The 27,725-nt window shown below is 39.9% G+C and overlaps 2 protein-coding genes across 2 annotated transcripts in view; one reads left to right on the top strand and one right to left on the bottom strand.

Moving 5' to 3' along the window:
• chrm2a (cholinergic receptor, muscarinic 2a) overlaps positions 1-14,021 on the top strand; it is a 77,868-nt gene extending 63,847 nt beyond the window's left edge. The window contains exon 3 of the mRNA XM_005740829.1: positions 10,673-14,021. Within this exon, the coding sequence (XP_005740886.1) occupies positions 10,714-12,222 (1,509 nt within the window). The 5' untranslated portion in view covers positions 10,673-10,713 and the 3' untranslated portion in view covers positions 12,223-14,021. The remainder of the gene's footprint in view (positions 1-10,672) is intronic.
• A 4,598-nt stretch (positions 14,022-18,619) lies between these two features.
• The window catches only part of ptn (pleiotrophin), a 54,131-nt gene continuing 45,025 nt past the window's right edge, over positions 18,620-27,725 (bottom strand). The window contains exons 4-5 of the mRNA XM_005740830.2: positions 26,882-27,043; positions 18,620-19,413 (exon numbers count right to left, since the gene is read on the bottom strand). Coding sequence (XP_005740887.1) covers positions 19,346-19,413; positions 26,882-27,043 — 230 coding nt within the window. The 3' untranslated portion in view covers positions 18,620-19,345. The remainder of the gene's footprint in view (positions 19,414-26,881; positions 27,044-27,725) is intronic.

Genomic DNA, 27,725 nt, shown 5'->3' on the forward strand with positions numbered 1-27,725 from the left:
AGAAAAACAGATATGACAGTGAGGATCAGAATGACTTGTTAAACTGTATGCTCATTACACACACTTGTCAATCATAAATTGTTAGACAACAAGTGTGTGTTTTCATACCAGAGATAATTCTCCATTTTGAAACACAGTATGATCAAAATTTACAAAAAAGGCTTATTTTTTTATTCATCATGAACTTAAATGACTGACTGAGCCCACAAACCTAGCAGCAAAGTGTTTACAGACGTAAAGTCAGAGAGCTGTTTTGCCATAGGATCACACACCTCCATAGGACTGCAACCCGTTCAGAGTTTTTTGTGCAGCCAACCAACTATGGTGGCTGCACAATGCTGAATGCTGATTCGCTTCTTCAGTGGCTTCATTTTTCTGACTCAGGCACATTAACGTTTTCTATTTAACAGGGAAAAACTGTAAAATCATCTTCTCTAATACTACAGCCTGAGTCTATTTAATTTCACACAGCTTCTCTTGAATTTGTTCTCAGTAGCTCAATAAAACCTTATGTGCTTGACACCCTTTGAGAAACGGTCAAACCTTTTGAGAGTGACACTTGGAAACTGACATTAACAGGTTCCTGTTCTTCCAGCTCAGCTTACTTCAGTCAAAGAGTTAGCTATAATTGCTCATTGGCCTGAATTAAAATGTCAGGTCTAAAGTCAGTCTACGCTGACCCCCATGGAACAATCAGAAGTACTCACCATACAAAGTCTGAGAGCTTAGTTGCGTAACGCGGTCTCATTATTCAGAGGCAACATTGCAGCAAGTTAATAGGAGGTGACCTTTCCATTTGTTTACAGCAGACACTGTCTTATATTTTATTTTTATTCTTCATAGTCGTGCAAGCTCAAGCTCTTCAGTAGATAAAAATTGAATTATGTCTGCAACACCTACCCTTAAAATTACAATAATAGGAAATGTGGCACTATTTGCTTTTTCAATGCTGGCACCCATGAGCAGGATTTAATTGAACAATGCCTGTGAAAAGAAGGCCCGGTGCTTCACCTGCGTGAGATGATTATTGCATCCATGTCCGTGCTCTATGTGAACTCGGTAATGAGCCAGAAATTACCAGGAGACAGTAGCAGGTTGGTTCATTATCATGCATTCTATGAAGAATCAGTGACGGGGGTTGGGGGGTCCCAGAGGCGATCTAAGAATGGAAACAGGCTTTTCTATGTTGCTTCTGTCATCCTTATGGGGAAAACCAAACTCTGAAGATGTTCTTGGCTAATAGCGACAATGAGAAAAGAAACAGCATTGCCACTTATAAAATACATGACAGTGCTCCTACCTAAGCAAAGCTTAGCAGTGGCTCCTTTTCCTTAGGATCACATCTGAATCTGAGTCATAGCTTCAGCTGCAGCAGGTCTGCATGAGAGGAGCCGTGGTAAAAGGAATGTGCGTGTATTGTGCAAGAACAGTCATTGATGTGCTATTTTTGCCCACATGAGGCACAGATTAGATAATGAAAAGTGGGCATATTCTGTATGGGAGAAGCATACAGCTCAATACACTTTTTCAAATTCAAAGGATTTCTGCATGCACAGTGTGGAAAGAATAATGTCTATTGTGATCATTGTACATTATTCTTTACATTATTGCATTATTACTTCCATGGCTTTAGCCTCACACAAACACGCAGGCTGTTGTGGGCTGCCAGTGTTGTGAAGCATCTCACCAGAGAAATGGCTCGCCTGCCAGATGTTGGTTAATATGTTTGTCTGTTGATTATAGCTTGTTTGAGAGCTGCTGCAAATGTCCTTGGTGCCGGGTAAAAAAATGTTTGTCATGTATTAGCTAACACCTGGGACAATTTCCAAAAGGAAAAAGCAAAAGAGGTAATGTCTTACAAGCCCCGTTTTTGTTGTTGTTGTTGTTGTTGTTGTTGTTGTTGTTCTTTTTTGTTTTTCCGCCTGCCCTGGATTTTTTAGGAAAGATAATGATGATGGTATTTTTAGGTGGGGATGAGAGAGGATATTTGCGCTGACATTGGAAACACATCTGATGTTACTTACACTAAAATAAGTCCCTAAAATTCCCCACTGAGAATCCGACTAATGAAATTGTACTAGGTGGGGTAGAAGCTCACAGCTCTACTCTTGAGAAGCAATTATGATTAGAAATATGGAAATCTGCTAATTAAAACCAAATCAGCAGAGTATACATGGTGCGGGGTTTTTCAGTCGAGGGTGAATTATTTGTATGAAATAAAATGTTTAATGTGAAGCGAGAGGCAAGATAGCGAGCGTTTGAGTAGGTAGCGTGACGGTGTTTATCAAGTCGTAGCTGTTGCAGGGTTTCTTTTGTATGACAGGAGGAAAATTGACTCGTCCCCCTTACTTTCCTAGCTTGCTTGAGGACATTGTTCGTTCATTACTGGCTGAGCTCCAGTGTTTTTGAATCCCAGAAGGCTTGTGATATTTACCAGACAGGACGGCTTTGAAACTGTCATGTGCAGCGAGAACTGTAAAAGCTCTTTCCATTGACCTGTATTTGTTCAAAATAAGTTCACTCGGTTCTTCGAGGCTGGTTTAATATACACGCAGGAGAAGCCTAAAACATGCTTCAAAATGTGTTGATTTTCTTATTTTGGCTTTAACGTGTCAGGTTAATTCCGAACACAACAGCGGAGGTCAAACGTCATTTTTCACAGATGGCGTCGAGGCTGCTATAGCAAAGTAGCTGGAATATCTATGGACAGATCTCTTGAGCATTCACCGAAGAGGCAGGGGGGGGGGTAGCAGACTAAAGGACACCTTAAAATGACATTCCCGCAGTGCTGAAGATAATTTGCACCGAATCAGTATGAACATAATTTATATGAAGTGCACATCAAAAGGTCACAGTAAAATAATTGTGAGCCTTTCGCTGTCAAGCCTCGGGACAATTCATCAAGACACATCAAACAGGAGTGCTGCAGCCACTTGATTTAAACTTGGACGACCGTAAAACAGAAGACAGGGAGGAGTGTGACCAATGTCTGTATTCTTGCTCTCCTAATATATGCATTGAAAGACAAGTAAATTCTCCTGTGTACATTCTGAACTCGTTCCCAGCACTTTGTGCACAGTGACACATGGCCACCTACAGGTTCCACGGGGAATTTGTGAGTAGTTGACTGTTTGCAGATTATTACAGCTTGTTTTTCCACCTGCTTGAATGTCATTTCCTGCTTGTTAACCCTCCATTAGTACCCCTTGCTTCGTGTCCACTTAACACAAGCACTGCTAGAGAGGTCTGGGTTTGAGAGGCTGTGTCACACCTGCAAAAGAGAGGTTGTCCCAGTAATTACATCCTCTCATGCAGAATGCTATTGTCTAACTTTTAATAAGAAGCCACTACCATTTTTTTAATAAAGATTTAATACTCCCATTAGTGAATCATAATCTTATCACGTTAAAGAGGCTACATGCTGCTATGACCCTGGAAGTTGTGATGTTTAGCTTCAAAAGGATCTTATGATCTGTTGTGAAGATCAAGATGGCGAGGGATTCTAAGATCCCCCCTTTTATCTTTTATTGTAGAGATTAACCTTATACAGAATAGGGAAACTGGGAAATACCCTAATGCATTTTTACATATCACATGCTCTGAAAACAATATCATTAGTGTAGAGTTCGTCAGAGCTGCCCAAGATGGGAGGTACCAGTCAAGTATTGAGGTAATCATAAGACACATAAGTCCTCTATAACACAGGACTTAGTGCATGTGCTATTGGCACCGCAGGGGGTGAGTTCTGGATCTCATTGATGCTTTTTGTGATTGTAATTGATAGATGTAAACACTATCTTTGCAACAACAAAAAAAAAAACAAGAATCTGACATTTACAACATATTACAGTAACTGGCCAGGTTTACATAGCTAAAAATGCAATCTGGGTTTAAATGCCTTATTCAAGTTACGTTTCGGTTTTAATGCACTGCACAACTCTATCATTTAAATTTTATACAGCTGAGTACAGCTTGCATGTCTGCCAAATGGGACCATATAAAAATAAGCACCAAGTTATCCACTAATGTAGCTCAATTATCTCTCCACTCTCTGAGATACTGTAATGCCCAGTATTTCCTTTCAAAGCCTAAGTGTGAAGCCTCAGTCACACAGGAAGTGTCTAGCAGCAGTGTGACGTCCACAGAAAGTCAGTGATATTCAAGCAGAGACTGGTGAAACTGCTGGCGACATCAAATGGGCACATTCTAAGGTCAGCTTTGTTCATTTTCAGAGATTAAAGCGGCGTTGAATGACAGTGCAGGACACCGCTGATTGACATTACTGGGTAGTAAACATAGTACTGTGCAAAAGTCTCGAGCCAGCACACTTTTATTTGTATTTCGCTTCCAAGGAGGCAGTAGTTTATTAAAATGGCCTTGAATAATAGTTCTCCAGGCTTTTTAAAGGTGTTTCAAAGGTTTTTGTTGTACTCTGAACTTTTTGGACTTTTTTCTATCTAAGCCACTTAACACGGATCTGTGAATCATTCAAGCAGAGAAAAGACAGCTAACTCAAGGTATCAAAGGTATAAGTCTACACATATCAAAAAGAATCATTCTTACAAAATCTTACAAACAACTGTATCTTTAAGCACTTACTTAATTACTAGTAGCCTGTTGTAAAAACACTTTTTTTTTAGTTTCTTTAGTCGAATCTATGTGAAATACCAAATTTAACAAATGAAAAGGCATAAAATTCTATTTGGCATTCTCAAATCTTGGCATTGTATGTAATGACATGTAGTGTGTCCTTAAAATAATTGAGAAAACCAGAAAAGTGGAGGACAAAAGCTGTCAAACATGGTGGAGCATCTGTTATAGTTTGGGGCTGCATTTCAGCCAGTGATGTTGGGGTTCTTGTCTAAATCTATGTTATTATGAATGCAGAAAAGTACCGTCACTTTTAGAGCCATCATGCAGTACCATCTGGAAAGCATCTGATTGGCAGTGGCTTCATTTTCAGCATGACAATGATCCCAAACACACTGCCAACGGCAGTAAAAGCACACCTGGATAGAAAAACACACAATCACACAGTGGAACACCATCAATCATGAACTGGCCTTCCCGCAACCCAGACCTTAACTTTATTGAAGGAGTGTGGGATCATGTTGACAAAGAGCAGAATGAAAGGCAACCAACAGCAAGAGAGCTTTGGAATATCATTCAAGAGGAAATAAAAAAATTGCAAAAACAATTAAGAGTTGAAGAACTCTATTTATGCCTTAAATAGTATATTTCCAATGATGTTTTCATGAAAGAAAGTGCTGGACTAGAGCCTGTAATGGCTACTAGCACCCAACCATCAGTGACAAAGCAATACACAATGAGCAAATCACTTCCAGAGGGGACACGGCTTAAGGCAGAGCCTGAGTCTGACAAGCAGATGCAGGTATTGTACTGAATTTGTGTTGGTCAGAAGAAAGTTTGTCTCTCAGTTTCACGGGTGATGCCATCCATTAGCCATGGTCATGATATCTGGGTAGAGACTTCAAGAATAACACTGGAAAGGAGCCAAAGAGTACTTTCTCAAGAGTTTGCCTGCACTCACCCGTTAAGTATAACCACTGTTCTTTTGAAAATAGTGAGTTGTTTTGACAGGGTGCTTCCTGTTGAGAAATCTGCTGGGTCTCTTTCCATGACAACATCCAGGAAGATTTTGCCATGGTATTACCTATCAGGATTACCACAGAGATCCAATATCCAATAAATCACAGAAAATGGATTAGCAAAGAGCTTTGATCATTCACAGTATAAATATTTACTCTGAATCTCTACAGGCATCTGTCAAGCTCTATAACTCACAGTCTGATATCCCTGAGACAGTCGAAGGGGCCTGAGGAAATGAATGCAAATTTGCAATTACACTCCAGCTCAAGATTTGGATCGTTTGGTAGCCATCAGAACACTGGGATGCTGTGTTGTTTTGATGGTTATCAGAACAGTTTTCATTTCCTGCTGGACTTTTTTTTCCCCAAAAAAATATTTGTATGCATTTCTGTGTCTCTGAGTATCTCCCATCTTGGTCAGTATCCCTGTCTGAATCACAACTCAACTGAAGATTAGTTTACAAAAAGGCAAAAAAACAAAAATGTTTAATCCCAACTAAACCTGCTTAGCTTAACCTAAAATCTGATTCCAAAAAGATAAGAGCCCGTTTAACCTGCTCACATATTACCTATTATTAAAGCTGTATTTATAACACTTCTCTTTGTTTTTTGTTTCTTTTTTTTAAGGCGTCTGCTCATTTTGCCCAAAATAAAGAACCCTCAAACTTAGATGAGCAAAAAAAGCAGTGATTTTTCTTTTTGAAAACTGTCTTTTTCAGTAAACTGGTATAACCCCTGACAATAGGGCTAAATAAATCTTTACCCCCGTGGATGAGCTGGACTGTAGCAATGCGGGGTTTTTACATTCCAGTCATGCTTCTGTGCAAACAGCAACTAAACGAAGGCCTAACCTTGCACGCTCCCATGGAGAGGGACTGCAATGAAATTGCATATAATCACAGAAAGCAGGGTGCAAGTGCCCTGGGATTTGCTTGGGATCAGTGCTCAGAGATGGGGGCTGGAAATCTGGACGCTAGGAGCAGTCAAATGCATCAGTTTAAGTTCAGCTACAATGGTGGAACATTTGGAAGCAATCTTTTATATATTTTTGGTTGAAGCCATGCGGACAGAAAGCCACATTTGTTGTCTGTCTCTGGCAAAACTATTGTGTAAGTGATTAGTTATTTTCTGATTAATTTTAAATCACAAACTTTAACTTAGGGTTAAATGCACCAAGTGTTTCTGGCTTCACTTTGGGCTTTTTTTTTTGTTATATCTGGCTAGCCTGGAGTCCAGCAGAAGAGACAGAGTGAGGACATAAGACGTGAAAGGGAGAGGTTGGCCCTCTCTGTTTCCCAGAGGGCATACGCAATTTTCAGCTCTAGTGAGCCAGCTCTAGGAATACCAGCATCTGAACACAGAACAATACTGAAGCTCATTTAGTCATGTCTTCCCATGGTAGCAACTGACTTGTCACCTTTTTTTTTAAATAAAAACAATTTAAACAAAAATGGCAAATTTAGGATTACTGGACCCACTGACACACATTTAATTCTCTGAGTTGCAGAGCACAAATTACAACAAACAACAAACTTATTTTTTATTACATCATCTGTGACTGATTATGTTAATCCTTTAAAAAACTTTACAGAATAAGTGAAAAATATCTGAATATTCATCTGTCTGAGGTGCCACTCATGCTCTGATTGGGCTCTGTCGGATGCAGTGGTACCTGACTACTGTAGTACTGAGAGATGCAGGTAAGCTCCATGATTGATAGCTATGCTAAGAGTGCCACTGCTGCTCTCCCCAGGTGACGACAATTGAACTGCTGCTCAGCAGGCTGCAGTGCCAGTATGTCTACCAGTCACACTACAGCAAAAACATCTTGCTTCTGTTCAGTAATGGCTTATTAATGTTCCTCAATTCTTCTTAAGGAGCTAAGATAAAGATGTTTAATGAGGTTTTCAGCTAAAAGCACAACAGTAAAGCTAAAGTAAATAAATGGGTTTCCTTGGAAGGGGTGTCTAATGGCTTCCTTTAAATAAAGTGATGCTTTTAAACCAAGTCTGGGCCCCTAAGTCTGCTTTTGGAAAACCATGGCTGCCCACATTGAGCTTAAAAAGGATTTGTGCATTTTTAGTTGACTCTAGCAGGGGCCCAGCTTTCGCCCTGTTGTGGAAGAGATTTCAGGTGGGGGACATAGCTTATGGCAGCTAGAGGTGGACAAAGAGCAGCTAGGGGAGTTAACTGTCTCAACAGTGCTATGACCATCTATACTGATCCCCTTTACTTCTCTAATCCACTTGGCTGAAGCAAGTCACAAGTGTGTCCCATTTGTATTGTTAGTGTTTTTGAATGTAAATCGGTGGACTTAAACATTTTATGCGGATTAGACAAGCTTAGCTCCATGCCTAATGCAATGATTAGGGATTTCTGGCACAGCAGATAAGTGAATGTTCACTAGTTACTCACTGGGCTCAACGGTTAAAGACCTTAGACCAAAATGGCAAAGTCTTGAACAAGACAGCTTTCAAGCTGGAGAAGCGTCACAGAGAAATGATCGGATTGGTCACTAACCTTTTGTTACATTAAACTGTATTCAAGCAAAAAACTTGGATGTAAAGACTGCTTAAATGTAGACTGAAGAAAGCTGAATGAAAGGAAATTTGGAAGAGAGCTACACTACTTTATATGATAGAGGATTGTAGGTGTGTGTTCTTAAACAAATGAGTGAGACAGATTTTCCAGTTTGTCTACACTTTTCAGATTTGGCATTTATCCCCGAAGAACAAACAATTTGATTTTCTGTCTTGTGTAATTAAATTCAAGGTGTTGTATGGACAGGGGTATGTGTTGGTGATTTATCTAGCAGTTTTTAGCCAAATATGCTTTGATTTATATTTGCTGCAATGTCAAGAAACGTATTGGGTAACATTAAGGTTGGTTTTTAAATCACAGCAAAAGAGTACCACTAATACCTGAACCTTCAGTTCAGAGGCTGAACAAAGTTTGAGTACGTTAAGGTGTTTGCGTAAAAACACTAAACAGGTCACCAAGTGCCATAAAACCTGCAAAAAAGCAACTGAAATGACTCAAAGAATTTTGACCCACCTTAAGACACATCACTCATAATTTCAAAAGACTCTAGCACAGTATGCGCAGAACTGAGCAGTGCTTTTAAAATCAAAGCAAGGTCTACAACACCGATGAGTGTTTAAGATTAAAAGGGAGAACTAGTGGGTCACTTGGGAATCCAAAGAAGTTTATAGTGCTGTATGAAAAGAATTTTTAAATGCAAGTTGGAAAATGTCTTTGAAGTTAAAATGCTAGCTCAAATTGTCAATAATTCCTTTTAAAGTTTTCATTGAACTCTTGGTAACATGATGTGTGTAGTGTATAATCACACAGTTCCTCGCTCTTTTTAAGAATGTATGCAGCAACCCTGCCTTGGTTTAAAGGAATAGTAATTTTAAATAAAACATCATTAGCTAATATATGGGTTTAGAAACACATGAAGAAGACATGAAAGGACAATAATTCAAGCCCCAAACTAGTCATTAGGTATTACGGTATTAGTTTGAAAGTGTATCCATCAAGTGTTAACACCTAGTAAGCTTTAATCACTGGGGATTAATAAATAAATACATTTTTATATGTACATGGTTTTAAAAAATAGCAAAGAAAACATTACAGGTATGTTGTTGCATGTTTAACCAAATTCAGTCCAGTTGGGACCACAACAGTGGCATAAAAATGGCTATCAATCATCTGCAGCAATTAAGATTTAGAGGTATGGCTTTGTCCTGAGGCCTCCCCTCCCCCTGACATACACATACACAAAGATCTCAAAGATAAAATGGAACAAGTATCAGTGACAACAGACATGACATTAAGTGAGAAATTGTATTGTAAGGGGGTTGCAAAGCAGCTTGCAGAAGCAGCAGCAAAGATGAGCTAAACTCTATGTGGGCTCAGCATGTTCTATTTTACCACTAGGATGTTCAAAGATGTGTTGAGATATGCACTGAAGCTAGCAGGCACTGAGATCAGTTGACATAAGGGGGTTTCAGAGTGAGTTTGACTCTTGACTGAAGTAAAATTATGTTGTACTAGACATTGGTTTAAAAGGAATAATTTATGAAAGTTATTTATCCTTTGTTTATATGTGCATTAAAAAGGATTTGCATATTAAACAAACAGTCCTATATGTGAACATTTCTATTACCATGACCATGTCATCATCCATCTGTCCATCCAGCCATCTTCTTCTTTCCGCTAATTGACTAAAGACATGGTGGAGCTGGAGCGTGTTTTGAGCTATCACAGGGGGGAGAGGCAGGGTGCGTCCTGGACAGGTCGCCAGTCTGGCACAGGGTGATCTGTCATCATGATATCCTCATTTCATATCCTACCTCGATTTATTTTTACATATCTTATTATTCATCAGTCACTGATGTGCATTAGGTTTTTGCCTCTCAGGGACCTTTTGGGTTTTTTTTTCTCTATAATGAGGCAGGTGTCTAATGGGTAGATGTTATTCATGCAGTGATTATGAAAAATATAAGTGCCTGATACCTGTGCTTCCAATTATCAAGCTAATTAGTGTGTGGCCAAAATTGCCACTGTTATCTGATGAATTGCTTTTAGGAGGGCTAAAAGCTAGTTTGAAACAGAAAGGGTCATATTGCCCATACTGATGGTTTAGAGAAGCATATTTCACATTTTTGTAATGAATCTCGATTATCATCTGCTCTACTTGTACCATTACAGGTTGGAAGATGGCATCGCATCTTTTGTAGCATTCTGAAAGTATATTTATCAAGTGTGCTGATAAGTGCTGCTGTCATTTGCTGTTTTAATTTTAATTTGGTGCCAATCAGCATATATTAATGTATTTTGGATTAGGTACCTTGACTATATGTGAGAAAATACTTGGCTTGCTAAGTTAAGTTAAAAATAAGTTACTGTGGGTTTCTCAGCTTTCACAGTTGAAAAGAAAAAAATAAAGTGCATACAATGTATATGCATCTAAAATAGGCTTTAGCTAACTGAAATGCTGAAGCTATCACCGTCATCCTTTGCACCTTATTACAAATCGTCTCTCTTTTGTTCTCTTGTAGGTTCCATCTGAGTAGGAGGTGGCAACAAAAGACCAAATGCCATGGATGCATTCAATTTCACATATTGGAATGCCTCTGAAGGCAATGACACAGAAGTTGTGGAAGAGAGCGAAAGCGCCTACAAGACTGTGGAGGTGGTGTTCATCGTGTTGGTGGCTGGTTCCCTCAGTTTGGTTACAGTTATTGGAAATATCCTAGTCATGCTTTCCATCAAAGTTAATAGGAACTTACAAACTGTCAACAACTACTTTTTATTCAGCCTTGCATGTGCTGATCTCATTATTGGACTGTGCTCGATGAACTTGTACACAGTCTACATAGTGATTGGCTACTGGCCCCTGGGGCCAGTGGTGTGTGACTTGTGGTTAGCATTGGACTATGTTGTCAGCAATGCATCTGTCATGAATCTTCTCATCATAAGCTTTGATAGATACTTCTGTGTCACCAAGCCCCTCACCTACCCTGTCAAAAGGACCACCAAAATGGCAGGAATGATGATTGCGGCTGCCTGGGTCCTGTCTTTCATCCTATGGGCGCCTGCTATTCTCTTCTGGCAGTTCATTGTGGGTGGACGGACAGTGCCTGAGAAGGAGTGCTATATCCAGTTCTTTTCCAATGCTGCCGTTACTTTTGGCACAGCCATTGCCGCCTTTTACCTACCTGTCATCATCATGATTCAGCTCTACTGGCAGATCTCAAGAGCAAGCAAGAGCCGTGTGAAGAAGGACAACCGGAAGCCATCCGGAGCAATCCCTGAATCTATCTCACCAGGCCAGAGGAGAAACAACACTCCAAAATCTAACAACAACAATGTACCAGGGGAAGATGCGGGGCATTCGCAAAGCCAGAATGCTGCTGATGGGGCAAACCAGCATGACGGAAAACTGCAGAATGGCAAAGGGCCTTCCTCAACCACTGCTGAGGGAGAAACTGAAGGTGATGATGCAGCAAGGGAGAACTGTACTCCTGGAGAGGAAAAGGAAAGCTCCAATGACTCAACATCTGGCAGTGTGGCTGCTTCCAATCAGAAGGATGAGGAACCAGCACCATCCACAGCCAACTCCAGTCTTGAGACAAACCAGCCAATCACACGTCAGCGAGCCAAAGCAGGGGGCTCCAAGCTGACATGCATTAAGATCAAGACTAAATCGCCCAAAGGTGACTGCTACACACCATCTAATGCCACTGTTGAGATTGTCCCAACCTCAGAGCGGCAGAACCATGTGGCTCGGAAGATTGTGAAGATGACTAAGCAACCTCCAAACAAGAAGAAGAAAGCAGCACCGTCACGGGAGAAAAAAGTTACCCGCACCATAATGGCCATCCTGGTAGCGTTTGTTGCCACTTGGACTCCTTACAACGTGATGGTGCTTATTAACACGTTTTGCTCTAGCTGTATCCCCAACACAGTATGGACTATTGGTTACTGGCTATGCTATATCAACAGCACCATTAATCCGGCCTGCTACGCCCTGTGCAATGTCACATTTAAAAAGACATTCAAACATCTTCTTCTCTGCCAATATAAGAATATTAGGTCAGCCAGATAAACACAGATCGCTTGGCAGGAACCACAGATGGATGAGTCGTGTGTCTATGATTGTGTGTTTGTGTGTGTCATCCATGAACATGTGTATCTGTGCCTATGAAAGAGGTTTGTAAGCATCATAAAGACTGCAAGAGTACCTTTGCCATCATTCAACCATTAGTTTTCCAAATTCTCTCAATAACCAGTTGTAGCACTTTACACAAATTCAACTGAAGCCAGTTGCATTGAGATATGTTTGCAGAAACAGTGTAGATAAGAAAGGTTAAAAAAGTGTTACTGAATGCCTAAAAAAGAAAAGGGGGTGTAAAGCAGGGAAAAGGAAGTGAGACTGATCCAATGAAAAATGAACAAAGGTAAAGAGCAGAGGAATATCTCTGCTGTAAGAAAACACAAGAAATCTTCAAAATGGGAAAATAGGGCTGACTGAATTTACAAACATCAGAAGTTTGAAGTTCAGAAAAGATACCTGTAGATAACTGTAAATATCACTATGTAATTATGTGTGTGAGTGCAGAAGTAGGTGCGTGCTGGCTCTGCATTTGTGTGCACACGTGTGGCCCTCTGCCTGCCTTCTTTCTGTGATCATCATCATGACACCTCCAATCACTCACAAAATTTGTACATTAAAAAAAAAAGCAATTAAAATCCACTGAAGCAGCTGATAAAGATTGAAAATACTCAACAGCAAAACTTAATTTGAACCAGTCAGATAAATCCATTATTCTGCTAATTGAGGATGGATCCCCATTGAGGATGTAAATATGCTCGTTCACATCAGTGATGGATGGGAAGACTATTAGCGCTCATGTTTGTTGAGATGAAAATGGAACCAGGAGACAGTTGCTGTAGCTTAGTGTAGCACAAATAATGGAAACAAGGGGGAAATGGCTGATTAACGTGCTCTGTCATTTAATCTGCACATGTAAATGCAAACAGCAACAAGGAGGAGGATCTTAGAGTAGAGCGCTTGCTTCTTCAAACTGAAAGAAATCACTTGAGCTGGTTGGGAATGCCCTGCAGACCCCCAGAAAGGTTCAAGGTAATCACCAAGGCGAGCAAGATCTGCACAATTTTGAGTTGACTGCCACTCGGTCCTGGATCCAGATAAGAGGTAGAAAATGGATCGGACTGGATGTAAAGAACAACATGATGTTTTCTGAGGGTCTATGTATGATACTACCTTTTTTTGTTGTTGTTGTTTGTTTGTTTTTGTCTCGGGGCAGTGATTTTTGTCTTGCTGTCAGTGTGAGGAAGTCACTGCACACAGCCAAAGAGTAGTCTCAAAGAGCAGTCTGTCATATACCATTAGAAGGGATAACTAAATGGCTGTAGCTGAAAGGCAAACAAACAGACCCAACTGCAGTAGCTATAAATAGCTATAAAAAATAAATTAAAAATGTGGCATAGCTTGCTCAGTCGCTCTTTTGTCGCTCATGACAGCTATGAAGAAATGTGTTTTTGCTGTCAAGATATTCACCGCTGAAATGAAACTTCCTTCTCAGTGAGTGAAACAGGTGGTTGGAGCTCAGAGCTGTTTTTTCTTACCGTCTGTGGGAAGGCACTTTGAGTGGGAGACGTCATCTGATCATGCTGATTAGTGGATTGATGTCACAGCGTGCTCTGTACTGTACTGATGATGATTGCGATTGCGAAGACCTAGGTGTGTGTGTGGGGTACGCTTGTGTGTGGCTGTATACATGCGGAGTTTGTCTGTGCACTCCATGAGTGGAGTTTACTTCTGATCACAGGTCATAGACTCGTGATTTTTCTGTTTTAAAAAAAAGGGCTATTTACACCTTTTGTGTTTTGTGACTTTTTTTATTTTACTACTGTTCAATTATTATAAACACACACACTCATATACACACACACACGTACACTTGTGTTAATGAAATGAAAAATGGAGAAAAATATATTTTTCCAGCACAACATGTTCTGTGTGCTCATACATGTCATCCATCACTTAAGCCTCGAGATCCTCGTTTATACTAATGTGCGCTCACCAGTTGATCTGATTAATACGCAGGAGAAATTGCCACGAGGATGTTGCCACATTGGCTGGTAGGTGGGCTTTTTTTTGCAAAGAATTACGCCTGCACCGAATAGCTACTCAAGGCTGTCTCCTTAAAGAGAAATCTGGGACAGATCCTATAATGAAAACTCACCATGAGGCTGATCAGATTATGGGACGATGTGGAACACCTACATTTGAGATTAAAGATTGCCCATTATACGCTCAGCTTGCTACAAGCCCATGCCCCACTTAGTGCTCCACTCAACCCTGATCCTGTTATAGTCTCTTACTCTTTTAAGGCCATGAATGTAATGTACATATAAATGTATATTTATATAGTCATTTTCATATATTATTTCATTGTATCTTTCATTTTTCTCAATGTATCACCTTATTTCCAGCTACTACACCACTGATGTATGCTCTGTTCATTTCAAATCAGTCCATATATATATATTGAGACTTCGAGCAGCAGTATGTATTGTGCCACGATCGGGTGGGGATAGGGGGAAGAGATTAAACAAGAAGGTCAAAGCACAAAATCACAGTGCAGAGGAGAGTAGTGAAAGTTTGGAGTTACAGTCTTTTATGGATATTTTTATTCAAATGACTTTCAGAGACATTAGAAGGTTAGAAATAATGATATTTAGTTCAAATTAAAATTTGCCTTTCATCAAAAAATCATCAATTTTCACATTCTCGCAGGCATTTGACAATCTAGTGGCCAATTTGCCTAGATAATCTGGAAATATGTTACACCCCATGTTCCTTGAAGCAACCCTCATAAGTTAGATTGACTTGATGGCACTGTTTAGGTGTCATACAGTCAAAACTGTTCCCGCAGCTGCTCAGCAGGTCTGGGATCCAGTGGTTTTGCTGGACTCTGCATCGTAGACAGAACACCCGCTGACTGCCTCTATTCGCAAGTGATTGAAGTGATTGCCTGCCTTGCCCCGAAAATCCTCACATTTCTTTCAGCATCCATGAAAGATGGCATCAAGGCCTCCCACAGCATCTTTCCACTTGTTCTGCATCTTCTAAATCTTCTTTTTCACCAAGACACCTGAACTATAATGCTCTGATATAGGTCATTGTGTCTTAGTGGTGCGTTCATATGTATTTATCTTTTAATATTGGCACAAAATGTTTTGTCATTCTTTTAAAGTTCTCAGTAGAAATGCAAAGTAGTGTAAAACAGAAAAAAAATAAACCACCTCAGAATTTTGCTTTTGAGGTTTGAGCAACAGAAAGGAAAAAAAAACCCAACTGTTCCATATTTATCTAAACACCTCCAGCAGGAACTCAGACGTCCATCAGAGCAGCCATCCTTTTCGATGATAAGTGGAGCCATGTCTGTCTGACATCTGTCACACATCTTAGAAGTGAGTAAAGACCCTTCCAGAATAACTAATCTTTGCTAAGCTGTCATTTGAGTGATACCAGCAGGAGACTAAGTGGCTCACAGCTCAAGTGGTGGTCTAGGGGTCTCAGCTTGAGCAGCTGTGTACGCGTTTGATGGAAGGCGATGGCAGTTTATCACCTCCCGGAGCGGGAAAAGGGCAAAATGCATCCAACAAAATAAACGTGTGTACTTTGAACATTAGGGCCATTAAGCCATTTCACTCATCCTGGTCTTGTTGCCACGTTGTCAAACACTTGAGAACTAAAAGACGTTCTTGTATTAGGGCTTGACTGGAAATGGTCAAAGTGGGTGGGGGTTAGGTGAGGAATGTACCCTTATGACAGAGAGAAAGTGCAACACATAGTGACAGTGAAAGAGTACAGCTGTCGTCCATATAACGGAGAAAGCAAGCTGATGGCTCCAAGGTGTTCTTTGTACAAGTGAAACAGCAGATAATCGTGGTTACGAGAGTGAGACATAGAAAGGGCGGAGAGAGTAGGGTCTGTTCAGTGACAAAATCCAAAGCTAGAGGATCACACCGCAGGTGGACCATGTTTGGAGAAGTCCCAGCCATTCTCAGCAGGTCAGCCAAAGGTTTTCCTGCAAGAATTTTAGTGTCCCGGTCCCAAACCTGCCACTGTATGTAAACAGAGTGACACGGCACCGTTTACTGTCGCTCCTATGCTTTTATTTCATCTCATTCTCATGCCATGCAAACGCAATTCATAGTTTCTCACTGTTTTCAAGAATTTTAGCATTTTATCAGTGATTTCAAATGCATTTATACATACCTTGATGTCCATGACCAAAATAAACATAGTCTCTCTCTATATAGTAATAGTCATCATATCGTGTTGTGCCGTCAGAGCTAGCTGGGCTCCTGTCCATACGGCTTATGTCAAAGGGCTACATTCCTTTTTTAAGGAGTACATGTGACACGCAACGTTTATCAGAGACAACTTTAAATTTGAGGTTTCTCTGGCTTCACTCTTGGGGCCGTTGCTGAGAATAATCTCAACAGTCTTGTGCAACCAAGCAGATACGAAGACGCAGCAGCTTGTGCATGCTGTGAGATTTTATTCAGAGACTGAAAGTTTATATCGCCGGATTGTACAGAGCAATTTGAAGTGCCTTATCCAGAATGACATAAACAAATTGCTCTTTTATCCTAAAATCCCTGTTGCTTCTTCGGAGTGTCTGGCCTGAAAGTTGTCGATCGTGCTGCTGTGTGATGCACGTTAAAGAGCGTGTTTGTCAGCCTTCCTGATTTTATTTATTTATTGATATTATTTTGCCAGCTCTGGGCTACCATCACTATAAGTTTTAGGTTAACAGGAGTCACCTGTTTTGACTGAACGAGCTAAAGAATTGAAATGATGTAGAAATGTCCACAGCTAAACCAGTTTGCAGGCACAGTGGGCTTTTTTAGTGCACTGCCAATCCTTTATGTATGTATTCTAAATTGTCTTCAAAGGCATTGTACTTTTACATGCAAAACCTATGTGTGTGTCTTTACGTTGAGATCAGGGGTCATCATTCATTCGTGTGTGTCTGTGTGTGTGTGTGCATGCACCTTGCTGTGTGGTGGTTTATTTTTTTTCTAACTGGCATCCTCAGCATGAACTCATCAGACTGGATAAAATATCATAACGCACATCAGGACAGATTCAGGCAGAGTGATTACCTATTTCTTTGTCATCACTTCTTTCTCTTTCAACAGCAAAAAGCTTCCAAAGACTCACTGAGACACAGAATTCCATGGAAGAGACATGATATACATACATTTTCTATCACATTTTGTAAATCTGAACCTTTTATCGTTGTACAAAGTACAAATGTAGTATTACAAATTAGAATTTGACCAGTGTACAGCCAGGGTTTTTGGTTTTTTGGGGTTAAAAAATGATTAATAAAAAACCTATAAAGATGTGAATATTATAAACTGTGTTTCTAAGATTATATAACTGCAAAGGTAGAAGGTATAAATTTGTGCATTTCTGGAGTGCGTCATTTGAAGAAATGGATTCTTGCCTTGGGAACTGAGTGACTGAATCCAAACTTTTACACAATGGAAAAACGTTCCAGGGGATTTGAAGAATGACTTGTGCAGCCAGAAAGAGGAAAAAAAAAAAAAGAGCAATCCCCAAGAAGGGAAACCGAGGATGGGGACAAAAGCTAAAACTAGTTTCAGTGTGGCCGAAAGCTCCGAGGCAAGGGTTTCATTTTGATTTCACCTGTAAATTTATAAGGCTTCACACTTACCTTGAGAAAAAGGTGGTTCACCTGCTATCTTGCTAGACACACTTTACAACTTTTTGCAATTTTAACATCACGGGAAAAATGTGTTCTGTAAAAAAAAAAAACTAATGTGCTGAGGGTTTGAGTTCTATGACCTGGTCTGAACTTCATGGGTCAGAAAACGTGTATTTAAAATGGAAACCAACTTTTAAAAAAGCAATCAGTAGCCTGCTGCAAGTGTTAAATGTACATTCAGGTGTTAATTTTTCATTTGCTTGTATATGTAGGTGCTCACTGTGTACTCACTCACTGTGGCTTGTGGCTTCTCTTGTAATAGGAAAAATAAATTTATTGTTTGCATTGTATATATCTATATGATATTACATTATATGTAATTCAGATGCAGTATATTTGAAATGTACATACACGATTAATAGCTATTCTCTGAATGTTTCCCCTCGTTTATTCTCCCTCCCCTCCCCCCACTATGAAACTCCCTGTACAGTAACAATGGTAATATTTTTTGCGTTGATGCATTCTTGATCGATTATCTGTTCTGGACAATGAATCTGAGTGTTCTTATCACTGGCTACCTATGACACTGTAAGATGAACTGCATTAAGTGGTTACATTGTGCCATATCCTCTCGGAATGAAATTCGAATAAAAATATACGAAACGTGTTTGAAATTTGGAGGTTTTTGATTAACGGGAAGCACAGGATGAAACACAAACACTGTTGGCATGTTTTCTAACTTTCAATTTTATTTTATTCATTTTTAACTTTTGGAAATGTACCAGGAAACAGAGAGGATGTTAACTCGAAGGGCTACCACAGTGGGGACTCGTTTTTGTTTTGTTTTTTCGTTCTTTTTTTTTTACAACCGAGAGATGGAGAGTTACAACCAGTGAGTATAATAAATTGAGGTACAACAGGGCAGCAGGAGAAAAAAAAAACTAGCTTATGTTTATTCAGTGCTATTTGACAGGAAGAAAAAGAATTATAATTAAAGTGAGCCACAAATTGCAAATTCATGACTTTTTTTTTTTTGCTCAAATTAATTGAGTAAACATTTTCATAGCTTCAGTTTTAACAAACCGACTTATTAAGTCTGGGCATGGATCAAAGAGTTTTCCAAATTAGGGTTATGCTATGTGAAACTGTAAGACAAATCCTAAGCAATTTGCCCTTGAGAAAATAATCCTAGACATAACATCATTAAGTGGGAATGCGACTAATTAAATCTGATTATTTATCTCTATTGTATTACATCCTCTATTGCAACATACAAGTCTTTCTCCTCAGGTGCTAGAAAGAAGAAAAAAGTAAAACGTGGTCACTAAGAGTCATCTTCTGACTGATTTTTGTCAAAGCTATACGGGCTCCTACAGTCAACCTACAGGACACGTAAAGAGGAACCATGTTGAAATAGGGCCGTCTGTTCCGCTGTCTTCTTCCTTCTTCACCGGCTCAAACAAGCTCATCAGCCATTTGGGTGCGCTCTCGCTTCTTGCCTTCCTTCTTTTGCTTCTTTGCATCTGCAAGGATAAAAAGGTTAAAATTTGACAGTTTCTCTAAAAGTTTTTGTGAAAAGTTAAGATAACCTGTGCTCGGTAACAAAATGTATTAACTGTATGAGTTTTAATCTTGTTTTCGCCAGAGTTCACATTTTGTGCTGTGACGATTGTAGTTCTGTGCTCTCTTGGGGATTGATTTGGCAGCCTGGGTTGTACCCCATGAAAAACCACCTTATCAACTTGCCGCAACAGTGGCTTGGTACCTGGCTGCCATGACAGGAGCCACAGTGCATGGCTCTCCTTTCTGCTTTATGGCCTCTCCACTCTGGTAAACAGAAATAGAGCACAACCCTCAGAGGTTTGGACAGCTAGCTTCTGCCTAGCTGTGTGTTGGTCATTCAGCTGTGCTGTTTATTTTTGTTTGTACCTGCGTGGCTCCATGTATGTCTATCTCTTAGCCAAATTGTTGATGTCTTATCATTTTACAACTTTGATGTTTCGCATTTTAGCGCGCAGATGTTATATGTCTAAAAGTACCACATCTAACATCTGTGCAAATGGTTGTTTGGCAGGAAAATGGCTCATTTCATTAGAACATATTCTGCCAAGTCATACTGGGAACATTGCAGGTGGAAATAAAACAAATCATGACTGAAATTCACTGGACAATAAATACAGCCATTTTTTTAATCATGTGCATATAGAGACAGGAAAACAATTCATGGCTCTCAACTAACTTTGCTCTATATGAAGACTGCTTTTGCAAAAAAAAAATAGAAAAAAGGGAAGAAAATGCCTAAAAGCTACAGTGTGGTGTGGTGCACTACCACAAGGGTAAAGAACCCAGAACTAAGTTTTGCAAGCTGCTGAACCGAAAAACTGAGCCTTAAGGAGACAAAGTGGATACAGGCAATAAAACAAGAGACCTCAGAAGGACAAATGACAATTCTGTGGAATCCCAATATTCGCTCTGTTTCGCAGCAAGCATTCTGTCAGTGAGAAGTAAAATGTATAAATGCCAATTTAGGACTACTATATTTACTTCAGGCTAAGCCAAAGCATTTTGAAAGTGTGCAGCAGCAGTGAGCTCCAGAGTTTTTCCTGGCTCAGAACAGGGCTTTGGGTGGTGACTATGTATGTTAGCAAAACCGGCCTGTGCAAATTCATCTATTTCCTTAGCCATTTATCCAATCCAGGGTCACGGGAGAGCTGGAGCCAATCCCAACAGCTATAGGGCAAGTACTCATCAAATGTAATGTCTTCACTATGAGTATTACATAATACTATATTGTGTCCAAAGACATGCAGTTAGGTTAATAGGTGATTCTAAACGTGTGTGGTTATCTGTCTCTCTGTGTAAACCCTGCGACAGACTGGCGACCTGTCTGGGGTGTACCCTCCCTCTCACCCTATGATCGCTGGGATAGGCTCTGCGACCCTTATAAGGATAAGCAGAAGAGAATGGATGGATGCATCTTAACAAATCACAGCTCTTAAAGAGCACCATATGTCTAGTTAGCAATTTGGAAGCAAATGTTACTTATGTGGAGAATTCAGAGAGCTATGAATATTGTGCTTGGAAGCGTCTCAGCAAACTGACTTAGCACAATAACAGGGCCTTAAAGCCTTATTTAAAAAAAAGATTCAGTCTTTAATTGTGCGCATATCAAAGCTTGTTTTAGAATACAGACAGTGCAGTGGCATCTGCACTCCCTCTCAGCAAGAAAGTGGTTTTTGAAAATGCTACAACCTAACCATGAGTCTGTCAAGGTAGCCGCACTGCCGTGACTCATCTGGACACTTCAAAGGAACAAAGCCATGCTTAATATTGTTAGTAACACCTGTGCTTTCCCCACGATGACAAGTTAAAATGGCTGGTGTGAAAAATGCACATGGATAATGTTGAATAAAAATAATACATTTTGCTCCTTCTGCACTTTTCATCATCCTCTACATGTTTGAAGTTCTTAGGTGTTTGGCATGTCTAATCTCTGACTATAAGTCGTGTTTCAAAGCAAGATTTGTCCAGCTTAGGACACGTTGAACGGCGATGTCAGCCATCTGCATCCAAAGCACATGCTCTAAACAAAAGAAGTGACTTGGCAAAGTAGAAAGTGATGGTGTGTGATGAAAATGACTGTCATTATAAGATGTCTGGAAATCCAGCAGGGACAGTAACATACAGAAAACCTACATTGTGATTCTGTATGCATTCACTTTGTGCACTTTTGTTTGGAGAGATTGCCTTAAGAAATTATCTTAGCCTAATAACGTGCTGGCAAGCAGTTCTAAACTCCGACAAGGCTTGCTTTACCAATGAGATTCGAGCCGCCTTTCAGCCTTTTAACATTCTCAACGTGCACTACCAGGAAAAAGCCGAAAATCTCTTCTTGTCATCTCAGTTGCAAACTTCCACTGGCATAAGAATCTTGACATGCAAAGCGCTCTCGCCCCTGCAAATACAGAAATTACTCTTCCATGCCATTTGTTTACTTGTTTTTTTTATTTGTTTCAATGTTTTCTCTCTCTTCATCTCCCTGCTGTTTTGTGTCAGCATATTTTGCTCCCTGGAGAGAGAGAGATGGAAGAAAAGGATTTATTGTCATGCTGTTCTCTCAGCTCCATATATGAGATGTGGACTCTCATGCCAGGTTGGAGTACTTTCTGCTGCATTTGCACATTGCATGACTCTGCTTCTTTTTGCCTCTGACACAGACTCATAATCAGACCCTTGCTGCCTTCTCCAGCTCGAATCTGCCCTGAGCCAAAACACAGTGGCTACATATTTGCACAAATTTCAGGCTTTTTGCATTCACTTAATAAAAATGCACATATTAAAGTAAAACTTGCATATTAAGTTAATGATATAGGATAACTGTAAACTGTTTATCTACTTTATACTTCTGCTTCACAGGAAGAAAATGATACTGCTCCACATTATTGAATCACAAAGTAAAAATTAGCTCCGCCTCAATGAAATGCAATGTTACTATTTGACATCCACCTTTTCACCCTCATTTGATCAAACTTTCTGTGTTATTTTCTAATTAAAACATTATTCCAACAGTAGCTAAGGACACAGTATTATCAAGTTTTTTGTTTTATAATTTATTCTAATTGTTTTGCTTCTCAGACTTTCATTGAGGTGGAGCTGCTTAGACAGCTAAAGCAAGAGAGCTGGAGTATGACACTGATGCACATGCCATCGGTGTCATAAAAAAGAATAAAAAGGCATTTTATTACTTATTACAACTTTATCAATTATAAAGTTTGACCACTCTCAACCTCAGTGTTCGCAGCTATGCCTCTTCACCTTTGGGAGGCAGTAATCCTGAGTGCAGTAACACAACCATATGTGGCTGTGAATGCATGTCTTTGACTTAAAAATGAGGACACCACCTGTCTGTTCAAGACGAATGGCAGAAGCAAATTCACTCCAAGAAGATCCAGAGATGCCAGATTTCTCCTAACAAAGCCTTTTGTTTTACCTGAAATCAACTTTGGCATGCAAAGACTCCCTCACGCACTGCTCTGTGTGTTGTGCTGAAAGAGAAGGTGGGGACCTTGAGATTTCTACAGGTATTCATAATGTTTCATTTCTGTCAGTCTTTGTTCTCTCTTTCGCTCCAGAGGGTCCGTGTTTCACCTGGACTAGACAGCAAAGACACGCAACTCTGGATCTCAGATCGCTCCCAAGGTGCCTCTTACCATTGTCTCCTTCAAAATCTGCAAATGACAGATGCTGCCGCCACAGCAGCAACCCTGCTGCACTCAGGGAAAACCCGGCTGCATCTCCTAAACCTAAAGTGGCTGGTCAGGATTACATATATGGCTGGGCAGACATGTTCTCCCAGCTGGGGGTTAGATGGTCGCTTCTTTCTCTCACTTTGTCTCTCTAAGGCAAACATTTCTGTGTTTGTTTGTTTTTCAGGGTCTTTTTTCCCCTTTTCATAAGCCCTCTGATTCTGCTGCTGTGGACTGTATCTCTGCCATCCCCTGACTCACAGAGTAGAGCATGCACAATTCCCCCTACCATGTGAACCTTATTGTGCACAGCACCCCCTCTCTGTTTCCTAGTAGCTCCCCTGTTTCCCAAGGCTTATCTTCCAACTGGCAGACATGGGATATCACACCTCGCACAGATATCGAGTCTCTCTTCCCAACTGCCTCCCTTCATGTCTGCCCCTGTCATCCTTGCTCTGCATCTCTTTTGCCCTCAGCTCTCACACCTCTTAGGTTGTCACACCGCATCCGTGCATCTGGCTTTAATTGATGTGCAGGTATGCGGTGCTGCACACATGACTGCTAAACAAATAGATTTTGACACAGTCACAGACTGTATTTAAATACATGCTGCACTTTTTTACTTGCGCTGCGCCTTGAACTGATGTGCAGTGATATTGTCTACATGTTTAATGTGGATATAATCAAGCATCTCTAAACGATTGATAAGAATTTAATGAGGAAGTCATATTTGATTTTGTTTAATTATGTAAATTAATCATTTGGTTCCTTATGAAACACTCAAACTGAAAAAAACCTGCATGTCCATAGTTGCACAGATAGATGAAGGTCTGAGAAGTATAAATGAGCACACATTCAATTTCACATTAAGTAAAATATTATTTTGAACAAAATGGATTCAATGACTTTCTATACCTTCTAAACATAAATCCACATACACCTTTAAGTGTTTAAAAGTATCATATACTTGCTGCAAAGTGTGAGAGATGGTAAGTAGAGTGCATCTCTTCAAGATGTTCCTACTGTCACAATGTATTAACAATGTGCTACCAAGAGAAATGCTCAACTGATCCCTCTTTTGAAAGTCAAATAGTGTGTGGCAAAAAATCTTAAGACAAACAGTGTTGCAGACAGATGTGCAACATTTCACAGCACTGCAGCGGCAGACGTGTTGCACTGAGAGGGTCTCTCAGAAGTGCTCACATTGTCTTATCTTTGCAGAGCGGGACTTCGCCTGACTGTGGTTGTTTGATAAAGCGATGGTAAGGTTAAGTAAACTGTATGTGCAAACTTCATGTGCACGTGTGGCATCTGGGGAGTGTGATAAGGTTGCCGTTTATGGCCACTGGCAACATTTTGTACTCATTATAATCCTGTTTGGACAATGGAACATCCTTGTTTACAAAACTGACAAAAAGCACCAACTCATTTGGAATGAATCGAGTGCTTCTCATCAACAGTTTTGCCTCAATTTTTCAAGCAGGCAGGGATATATTGTAGATATTCCATGTTTCTTTCAGATTTTCTAATTACCTTGTATCTTATAGCTCCTTAAATGTTCTATAAACTGATTAATTCTCACATTCTCTGTGAAATGGAGGCCAAAAGTATTCCTCAGTTTAGTGTCTTATACATGACTGAAGAAAGCTAAAAGCTTGTACTTATAGCTGAATAATGAGTTAACCTATTCACCCTTGCTTTAACACTGTCTTTCACAGCTCCAACTTAGCACTTAAGTAGGAGGGTTTCCATCATACTGATGGCAGATTGAATATAAATTTGAATCACAGCTGGCTTTGCCTCGATTAAATCATTTGCAAGGGTTTGCTGGATTTAGTGGAGATGCAATCAGTCTGAGATGTGCCGGAGACAAGATAAATATCTCCTGAATTTACACAGTTATTATCACAACGAGGATAGAATTAGTTCATTCTCCCAAATACCTTGATACATACTTTGTACTACTCTACTGATGCCAATTCGTCCTACTTAAAATGAAGCCCAAGTAATTTTGCCTTTGATTTTGACCCATGTGTCGTGACAAACAAAAGAGGCAAATGTGCGGACGAGTCAGAATACAGCGAAGCACTTTGGCAGAAGAAACAAAGAGGTCTGAGCGGTAAGCATCCCTTCAGCTACGATTAATTACAAAAACGAAGTGATCTGACATTGCCCGTAACTATTTACAGTGATCTAACAATGAAAGTCCCGGAATGATTTTTCATATAGACCACGTGTCTGCGTGGATCTGGCTTTTGATCTAAACCAACCTAATATCATGTGAGTTTCCTGGAAAGTAAACAGTTTTCAAACGAGCCCAAAAAAGGCCAGTGTTGTACGTAGGGTGGTTTTCAACAGATCTGTCTTACATTACAAATATTGAAGGAAGTTTATGAATGTGGCTTGTAAAAAAGGCTTTGTCCTGCTTTAATTTCACCCCAGATTTATATTTTACGATGATATTTCGATTCCTTCTGTAAATATTTTGAATTGACGTTTTCTTTTAGGTACAAGTTATATAATAGGAAGCAGACAGTTCCTATATTAGCACGCTAAATTCTAACCAATAAGCGGTGCACTTTTCTGTACACCCCTATTTCCTACACATACCAAATAAGGCTGTCAGATGAAACTAAAACAGCAAACCAGTAGATCGTATAATAGCCGGACTAATTGAGCCTCACTGGAATTTGTAGAATTTTTTTGATGTACTTGGCACCAGCCTTACACATACTTGGCAGGTGTAGGGCTGGTGGTCAAAGTGAGTGCACGTTGTGGTCTGAAGTTGTTTAAAAGAGCAGTTGTCGAGGGGAAAAAAGGCCAAGAAATACAAACACAGATTCCTTCATTTATTAGTGAGATGTTCCACAGACTGAGTAAATATTCACGGGTAGGTAGCCAACAGAATTGTGACTGCTTTGAGGAAAAGAGATTACAATTTGAAATTTCCACTAAGGCTCCATTACTCAGACTATTTTGGGATCTGCATGTATTCTGTCTTACTGGGAATTTAATGGAGGGTTTACAACACGCTCGTCTCTCTGCTTTCATTAGCCACCCACAAGGTGTAGTCTTGGAACTGGAGGTGTACTTAGCCAGCGAAGGAATTTCATTTCCAGTAACTTCAAAGATGCAATATGGGCTGTACAATGTGAGTCATCAGAAGCTGCTGAGCTTAGCTGCTAATCAATAACCTTGTTTTTTAAAAAATACAAAAAGGTAGGAAATACTACATTTGATGTATTTCTAATTGAAATGTTAAATATTTACCGATTACACATTAAAGTAACACCCTCCTAACTAATATGGAAAGTTTATTTAGCTAATATTATTAATTACTTTATATTAGATCATAGATAACTTCTTGGATGTCATAGGGCCAATGTAAAAGGTCACATGCATGTTTCTGACAAGCCAGTTGCTTTGAGTCGCATTCATTTTTAGAGTAGAGCACGCTCTCGGATCAGTAACGAAACCTTTATTTTAAAACGTCCCTCTCTATATAACTAATAATAATGATATACGAGACACTAGATATGACATTATAATTAACTATCAAGGAACGATTTTTACCAAAAAGCTAATCTCTTTAAAAGTAATAGCAACAAAATGAGTAGTACAAGATATCATATTTTTGGACATGGTGACTCAGCATAACAACTTTAGCGCATCCCACCTTTCGTGACCAGCTCAACATGGGAGAGTTGCATTTTATGCAGCAAATGTTTTATTTCTGTCATCTTACCTTGCAGCTTGGTTTTAGGGGTTTTCCCACAAGGCTTGGTGGCTGTGACGGTGGCAGCGCAGGTCGCGTCCATGAGCGCTCGCTTTAGCACTCCCGTTCTGTTCTTCTTGCCCGTTGCCAGATCGCACTCCCCCCAGGCCTGGAAGTCGTACTTGCATTCACCTATCAAGTAAAAAAGACATCAGACTTTAAATCACCTGCTTTTTGTTAGTGAAGCCGCTCGAAGAAAGAATGGTATGGACGGGATCAGAAAGGAAACCTGCACATCTTACATTTGTTTTTAAAAGGAGTTCATTGTAATCAGTGACTGTAACAAGCCTCTGAGCCTGGGGAGTGCTGAGTCATTGACTTTGAATGGGTGTTTGATGAGCAGTTGCCTACCCTCTTCCATCAAGAGAAACTGTCCACCGCTCACAAAGTGCCTTCATGAGACCATTTTCTTAACAACAAAGTAAAGTGTGTTTATGTTTTTTCCTGCTGGAGTCGGTGATGCTTCACAGTTTGAGTCTCATATTCTTGATATGATGAAACCTTCTAAAAGATGAATGTAATCAAGCAGAGCCTGGCTCCCGGATAGATGTCATTTTAGAGCAGGACAATTTTACATATTTACATATTCGTGATGTTTGGGGCGAGGTCTTGCTGGTGCTTTCATTTCATCATACATTTTAAACAACTTAAATTCAACCAAAAGAAGTGCAAGATTTCTCTAGACGGATGGCAACAGTCGCTAATGCACTGTATGTTACGGATATTGGTTTGAAAAGCATGCAGGCGTGTGTACGTTAGTGTTTGTTTATGTACTGTATGTCCATGTCCCACTTATCTCTCTCCATTAATTTTT

Source organism: Pundamilia nyererei, unplaced genomic scaffold, assembly GCF_000239375.1.
Source record: "Pundamilia nyererei isolate P.nyererei 1_Seehausen unplaced genomic scaffold, PunNye1.0 scaffold00104, whole genome shotgun sequence".
Lineage (NCBI taxonomy): Eukaryota > Metazoa > Chordata > Actinopteri > Cichliformes > Cichlidae > Pundamilia > Pundamilia nyererei.